General features: G+C 33.7%; 1 protein-coding gene across 2 annotated transcripts; it reads right to left on the reverse strand.

The window, feature by feature from the left end:
• Positions 1 to 292: 292 nt before the first annotated feature.
• LOC140052161 (lysosomal alpha-glucosidase-like) lies at positions 293 to 7,900 on the reverse strand. 2 transcript variants are annotated; one of them, XM_072097607.1, is made up of 18 exons: positions 7,719 to 7,900; positions 7,061 to 7,284; positions 6,400 to 6,545; positions 6,033 to 6,198; positions 5,637 to 5,733; positions 4,951 to 5,189; positions 4,249 to 4,380; positions 3,678 to 3,782; positions 3,433 to 3,546; positions 3,071 to 3,158; positions 2,774 to 2,891; positions 2,514 to 2,647; positions 2,037 to 2,209; positions 1,723 to 1,871; positions 1,458 to 1,599; positions 1,114 to 1,330; positions 737 to 939; positions 293 to 457 (listed from the first exon to the last, which is right to left on the reverse strand). In XM_072097607.1, exons 1-18 carry the CDS (start codon positions 7,876 to 7,878, stop codon positions 395 to 397), a joined length of 2,670 nt encoding a protein of 889 aa, XP_071953708.1. In that variant the 5' UTR covers positions 7,879 to 7,900; the 3' UTR covers positions 293 to 394. The 2 variants fall into 2 exon arrangements, with proteins under 2 accessions (XP_071953708.1, XP_071953702.1); XM_072097601.1 differs by lacking the exon at positions 4,249 to 4,380 and adding an exon at positions 4,671 to 4,802.
• Between the last annotated feature and the right edge of the window lies 1 nt (position 7,901).

Below are 7,901 nucleotides of genomic sequence, written 5' to 3' on the forward strand. Positions count from 1 at the left end.
TCATGTTAAAGAAAGGAATGTTAACTTTCAAAATGTATTGCTAATGCTACATATATTTAAGGGGCTTTGCGTCTAAAGCATTAGCTTACAGCTTAACCCTGTTCACAACTTCAATTAATTTTGCATGTACTTTGTATCTGAGATTGTGAATAAAGTTATATATATACATATTTATGAAAGACCATTGCAGTCTAGCAGGCTTGAAATATTGGCTTATCAATAGCGGTTCAAGTCCAGAGGATAAAATAATACTGCCTAACATTATTCATAGAGTGTTAATATAATTTATTTAAATAACAGTATATTACTTTTGTACTAAGACGATTTGTCTCCAAAATAAAAGATTTAGCCTAGCGTTTTTAATAAATGTTGTCCGACAATTTATTATGTCCTTTTACGTCCAAACTAAGGTGTTGAATTTGTTGAATGGAAGCTTCAGGTTTGTCACTGTCAGCACCTATAAAAGAAAACGTATATATTTAATTACATATTGTAAAATCCAGTGTGTGTGTGATAGTGAAGAGAGAATGAGGTCTGTGGTGCTGGATAGGACACAGTTGGCATGCATCTACAGTATGTCGGTAAGTCTCCCAATAATCATCAGTTTCAAGATATTTCCTGTCTTCGATGTCAATAAAAAGATCCCTCCAATTCAGGGAACAATTTGTTGGGTCCTCCAACTTTTTGGGACCCAAAGGTGACCCTTTAATAGGTGTTCACCCTACTGTATACCTACTTTATATAGAGTATCATATGAAAATTGCACATCTTTCCCATTAGCTGACACCTGAGTAGGTGAGGATTTCAATCCAAATATTTTGATTTCCCCAAGACTCATTTGGGATGATGATGGGAAGCCATCTTTGATGATGTTTGATTTAATTTGTTGGTTTTCTGCCTGGAATTGCCAAATGCTAAATGCTCCTTTTGCAACTGTATCTGAAATTAGATTAAACAAAGAAATATAAATTTTTAGCTCATTTTTATACTTTTCCTTGTGGACAATACCCCTACATTGTCTCTAAATTGGCCTTAATGACACTTTCCTTGCGTGGATGATACCCAAGTCCCTTTATGAAGGTAACACTAACAACAATAAAGACATAACCTAACCTAAAGAATCTCCATCATCCCAGTACAAGTCACCAGCTGCTTGACCTTTGACATCTAAAGCTACCAGCAGATTTATAGGGTTCATTCTAGTCTCGGTAGTTGTCAAATTAGCATATTGCCATGGCAATATGTAACCGGCTCTCACATGAAGATTGATTTTGTCAAGAGGCGCATCGAGACGGACAGATTGTGTTGACGGTTGGTTAATGGCTTGACCCTATTAACAAATTGAAAAATAATTACCAGTCAACATTGACCAAAGATACTTTCTTAAACCTGTTTTACACTAGTAGGCTAAAACTAGAAAGAACCTTAACATTTTTTAACTTGACAAAATCACTAACCGTTATTAAGTCATACCACACTCCTGCGGGTATCATGGCATCAACCGTGGTGGCGCCCTTTGTAATTACAGGTGAGATCATCAAGGCAGATCCCCATAAGAATTGTTTATCAACTACAGCTAGCATTGGATCATCAGGAAACCTGTAAAATAGATGATAAAGAATTTGAGGCTGGGGAAAAACTGTCAGAAACTACTGCTGCAGTCTTCAAAATGAAACAGAGTACAGAGGTACTATATGCAAAGTCACTACCCTAAGAACTTACTCAAAGAAGAGTGGTCTTGCAACTGTTGTTCCGTTTATGTGAGAATGGTAGAACAGTGTGTACAGGTATGGTAAGAGAGCATATCGAATCTTCAATACATTAGCAGTGGATTTCTGCATTGCTGTACTGAAGGCTGTTGGATCTTGATCCTGTGAACAAAAAAAAACAATAGCACATTTACAAATTTCAGACATGCTGTTTTACAATGCATTTTTAATACAAAAATGCCCGTAAAATAAGTGTGAATGAGATTTGATTTGTTGCGATCTGATTCTGTAAGGTAGAAAGTAAAATAGAAAGAGAGAGTTTTTTACCTTACACATAACAGGATATGATGGACAATATAATGAGTTATGATTCCTTGAGAAAGGATAGAAAGCCCCAAGTTGCATCCAGCGTTGGCACAACTCTTCATTAGAGTTGCCGTTGAAGCCACAGATGTCTGCACCAACCAACGGAATACCAAAGAAATTCAGCGATAGAATTCCTAGAGAGAAAATGGATATTGATTGTTGTTATTTTAGTGTTACACGCCAAGGGTGGACACTAAGTCTGTAGACTTGTTTCTGGTGGGGTCTTTCTGGTGGTGAATTTGGCAGTACACAGGGATGAACATCCTTTTGGGTTGAGTGGTCAGATTATCAAATTTCTAACTTAAAGTGATTTTTTTCTGTAGAATGTACTGTAGCATTCATAATAGGTCAATAGCACCTGTTTTGCACCTTCATAATTCTACAACTTGCCATTCCATCAGTTTTATTTGATCATCATAGGTGATTACAGCCACTTACCAGTTATAGAGTAGTACATATCTGACCATTCACTGTCATTATCGCCAAGCCAATGTCCACCGTACTGACCGCTACCAGGAAAAGTGGATCGAGAGATGATAAAGGGTCTTTTATTTCTGATGTTGATTAACACTCTAACAGAAAAACAAATTAAGTAAAGTTCACAAATTTCATTCAACGTAGTCTTATACCAAGTTTTTTAGTAAGTTGGTACTTACTGATAAGCAAGTGGTACTTACTGATAAGCAAGTAGTACTTACTGATGAGTGGCCACCATCTCAGAGTATCCATACAGATTGTGAAGATTATAGTGAAGACCAATGGAATGCTTAGCTGTCATACACAGTGTCTTTGCCCATAGTTTACCTCCTGTAACTCCTGTGATCAAAAATATCAACAGAAAATGGTAATTACAGTGCAGCCCAGCAAAACTCACATACTGTATTATTCTGTCTTTTTTCATTTAGTATGACAACCATTAATTCATACTAAATAAAAACTGTTCTTCATTGATAAAAATACAGTTTTTTAAAATAAAATTATTTCAGAATACTCACTGGGAGTGTAAGGTGGATTTTCGTAAGTACTGTTATTAGGGCAACCATTTGTTGATCCATCAATAAAATTAGATGGTTCATTCATATCCTAAATTTAAAAAAAAAATGAACAGGTTAAGTCACACATTGCCTTACACGGTTACATTGTGGTCAATCGACCTGTTTACATTTGTTATTTACCCACTAAGATGTATTCATGAACCAATTATCGATATATTTAATGGAAAGGTAACCAACTTACATGATTAAAGAACAAAGGCTGTATGGGCCAATTAATTAACTGATTAATTTTGGGTAAAGCTAAATAATTTTTGTTTTCACAAAGTTTTCTTGTGAAACAGTCACCAGTCATTTATACTCACAATCCACATGCCGTCAAATTCCACCTGGTCATGGAAGTTCCTTGCCCAATTTTCCCACCATTTGACAGTTGCAGGATTGAAGAAATCTGGAAAAGCTGTTTTTCCTGGCCATACCTGCAAGTTAGATGTTTTATTGTGTTTCTGTAATTTTTGTATAACAAATTGTACAACAGCAATTTAAAAACATACAGAACCAATAATTTGTTTGCCTTAGATCAAACTAAAAGTTTGTGTTATATACTTACAGAACCAATGATTGGTTTGCCTTGGTCGTCTTTCACAAACACATCCTTTTTTATTCCATCATCATACGGACCGTAATTGGTGGCAGTGCTAGCAATGCCTGGATCCTAAAAATTAAAAAGAAAATATAATGTCTCAATCATTAAGTATACAACATAAAACAAATGTTTAATAAATAATTTTTATGAAAATATATATTTATATTTACGATACTGAAAATGAACAAGCAAATGGTGCAGCACTAATACAATAAGTTTAGGCAAAACTTAAAATTGATTAACAAATATAAAAAAAATGAAATGTTTGTTAATGTTAGAAGCATTTCAAAAATATTCTACTACGATTATTGAAAAGAAGTTCTACTGCAAGTAATGAGAATGCTAAGTATTAATTACTTTCAATATACAAAATATTAAATTAGATATTGTATTATTAGTAAAATTATTTCAATAAATGCAGTATAGAATTCAATGAATTTAGCATTGCATTTACTGCAGTAAAACCACAGTAAAATACCTTTGAAATGATATATAGTATTCAATGGAATAAAATGGTTGCTTAGTGATAACGTACAACAATAGGTATATAATGCTGTTTATGCTTATGAAGGTTTATGAGCAGCTGGGTCAAAGGTTGGACCCAAGTCGTATTCACAGTAAAGTCTTTCCTTCCCTCTGAATACTCTATATCATTCCATTGGGTATCCTAAGAGATGAAGTGAAGAAAAAGGTAAAATAAATGACACAAAATAACAATGTGGAACAGCTAAAAAGTTGAGAAGACACATGTGCCTGTGTGGAATGACAGGTTTTGAAGTATCTCAACTTTTAATGGCCTTTCCACATTTATATGTGAAGAACAGTACACAGTAAGCACAGAGTCAGCCTAAGATATTTTTAATTGGTAATTTGGAATGTCTAAAGCAGCCATTGGTCTAGTTTGTCACATGACCTGTGCAAACTTTATACCATTCATCACCTTTGACCTCTACCTACAATAATCATCATATAATGTTGCTTGTGCTGATGCAGGTCAGCGGGAACTGACGGAAGCACGTTGAAATGTGTTTTATCTAACGTCCAATCACGTGTCTGATCCATATAGTCTATATCATTCCACTGGGTGTCCTGAAGAAATTGATTGCATTAAAAATATAGTAACATTTCAGCTAATAATGTCTCACAGATTGCCTCTAACATTTTTTTTTTTTTAAACCTTCTAAAAGGTTAATTTTTAGTATTTTATCTTGAATGAAAGAAAGCAAACCAAGTTAACCTGAGGGATTCCTGCTGCCCTCATCTTCTTCACTACATTTAGCGTGTTTTCTGCTGACCCATAACCCCATCGGCACAAGTGGAATCCAAGCCCCCAATAAGGAGGCATGTATGAACGACCTATGACCTCGGTATATTGCTGGATCACGGCATCTGGCTTGGGGCCAAGAAAGATGTAGAGATCTAGAATACCACCAATTGTCCGGAATGTTACAGCTGGAGTTGGTTGAAGCATAACCTCTGAAAAACAACAATTGAAAGATTTATTGAGAAAAATACAAGTAATGATAAAAAATCTAATGCACACTAGAAATCATAAAAACACTTGGCTGCCAGTTAAATTCCTGGCTGTGTAAAGACAATACAAATTCAAATACAACAGATATTATAAACGTATAATAATATACATAATTATGTTAATATATTTCATTTATTATTGCAGAAGTATTAGAAATAAAATTTATTTCATTTTATTTTATTCAGTTGACAACTAACAGCGATAAAACCGCCACTAACAGGTTGAATCTAAACATATCGAACTATAATAATACATTCAAATAAGCAACAATAACATAAACAAAGATTGGAATATTAAAGAGATTTAACATTGTTACCCTTAAATACATTTAAACTATCATAAAATAAATCAATATCCAAACAAGTAACAAAGCACACTATTAAAATTACCCATTGCATTGCTGTTTAAAAGAAAGACTCCATGAGCGTTGCCAGAATTGTCCATATTTAAATAAAATGGATGTGAACCATAAAGATTGTTACCACTCTGAAAAGGGATCAAATTCAAGATGAGCATGCCAACCGATTATATTAAAAAGCTATGTTAATAACAACTTCTACTTACGGTATCAATTACAATTGATTTTTGGTATTTATTGCAACGTTTACTGACTCCAACATACAATGACAACTTCTGTATAATCAGTAAATGTTTATTGAACACTTTAACATAACATTGTTTCAACTCAACATGAAGCACCAACACTTCAACAGTTCTCTACAGGTCAAGAATTGCACGCCAATCGTGTACAGTAACCACCAGGAACACACAGAAATTATACTTACATCAGGTGGCATGTCTCGCGCCCAGAAAACAAAACGCTTCCAGGTGACATCATGAGCAAGTTTATCCTGATGTTCTCCGAGTCCGTAGATATTCTTAGAGGTCAACGATGAAGATATCTGAATAAACTGGTCAGCAAATATTAAAGGACTCAAACTGGTATCAAACCTAGAGGATATTGAAAATGAAAATGTTTATTTTAATTTCTTTTATATAAAATGTTCTTCAAATAACAAATATACATATAGAAAATATTAAACAATGCTCACTATTCTTTAAAGCATACCTGGAAGCTTATCAGTCTGATAATGATTCGTTTTTATTCAAAAATTAGTCACTGATCACATAAAAATTTAAACGTGCACTTACAAAACTTTGTTATTTGATTTTCTGATCACAGAAATTGCAAATGGATTCATCTTGAATTTGACATCATAATCAGTCACATTGACCTTTTTTGTAACCTTTGGAGTTTTGATTGGCACTTCATAACGAGCATTTGCAGGATCATAGATCTACCAATAAAATTTGAAAAACAATTTAAAATATAAGTTACCCAAGAAAATTAAAACTGCTAAAATCTTAAAATCAGAGTGCCTTAGTTGAAAAAAAAATTATAAAACGGAAAAAATTATTTCTTCTGCAGTTTTTCCTGTTGATTTCTAATGAAATATCAAAACTCAATTAAAGGGGGTGCTATTTAAAAAATTCTCGAGCAAAATCATCAATAGCAAACAATTGGTATGCCAGGTACATTTTATGGAGGATCATGATGATTATGATCATGATGATTATGATCATGATGATTATGATCATGATGATTATGATCATGATGATTATGATCATGATGATTATGATCATGATGATTATGATCATGATGATTATGATCATGATGATTATGATCATGATGATTATTTGTATACAGTATCCAAACACACACAGGTAAAGGAGAAAGTATGTAAAATACTTTCAAGAGGAAGTGAAACTCAAGTTTCCATAATTCTGCGTTTCAGTTCATTTCTATTTGTACCTTGAAATGAATTCTTGTTTCTGTTTCAAGGTACACATCCAGCTTGAGAGCCATGATGTCATTTGGATAATACCCCTTTGTTCTCCGCTTCAATGTCGCTGTGTATCCAAACACAGTCTCTTCAGGAGTGGACATGTTGTATGTTGCAAAGTCTGTTGGGTAGAAACAGTAGGGCACGCCATCACCATTTTCCGATACACTGTTGGCTGGTTGCCAGCAACAACCTATTTGTGATAGAAAGATGATCAAAGTAATAATTTATTTAACATCTGTACGAGAAAGGTTAGGTTGAAAAGACATGTGTGTAAACAAGTGTAACCAAACAAATAAAGGATATTCAAATAATTTATAATTTTAATTGAGAAAAGGTCAAATTGTTCTATATCAAAAGAAATGTACAAAATATTAATTATAATAGGAATAATATTTAATAATGCATGCTTAATAAAACTGGATAATTTTTTACAAAGATAAAGATATTTAATATAAATATGTCTACTATACTTTTACATGCCTAACTAAAAAGGTCTAAAATATCTAAAAATGCTAGTGCATTTTTTTTTATTAAACAAGGTGTTTAAACCTAGGCCTAAAGGAAGCCTTCTGAAGTACCGAAGCGAAGTGGGCCGGGTCGCCTCAAAACACAAAGCTAGCCTACCTCGCTGTTCGCACCTGTCCTGGGTAGCGAACTCGTCCGTTTCGGGCTGACAGTCGAATTTCATGTCATCCGATAACACCGAACAGTCTTTAGCATGTAATCTGCATATATTTGCACATACAATAAAGCAACATACAATTAATTTTAAAGTTGAAAACATCTTCAGTTCTGTAGTAGGCCTAG

The sequence above is a fragment of the Antedon mediterranea genome, chromosome 1 (assembly GCF_964355755.1).
Source record: "Antedon mediterranea chromosome 1, ecAntMedi1.1, whole genome shotgun sequence".
NCBI lineage: Eukaryota > Metazoa > Echinodermata > Crinoidea > Comatulida > Antedonidae > Antedon > Antedon mediterranea.

Coding starts and splice junctions, on each gene's coding strand:
- LOC140052161 (XM_072097607.1), bottom strand. CDS start 7,878: ATGTTTTCAACTTTAAAATTAATTGTATGTTGCTTTATTGTATGTGCA. Junction 6,546..7,060: donor AAACAAGAATTCATTTCAAG/GTACAAATAGAA, acceptor TTTTATTGGTAG/ATCTATGATCCTGCAAATGC. Junction 1,872..2,036: donor CATATCCTGTTATGTGTAAG/GTAAAAAACTCT, acceptor TTTTGTTCACAG/GATCAAGATCCAACAGCCTT.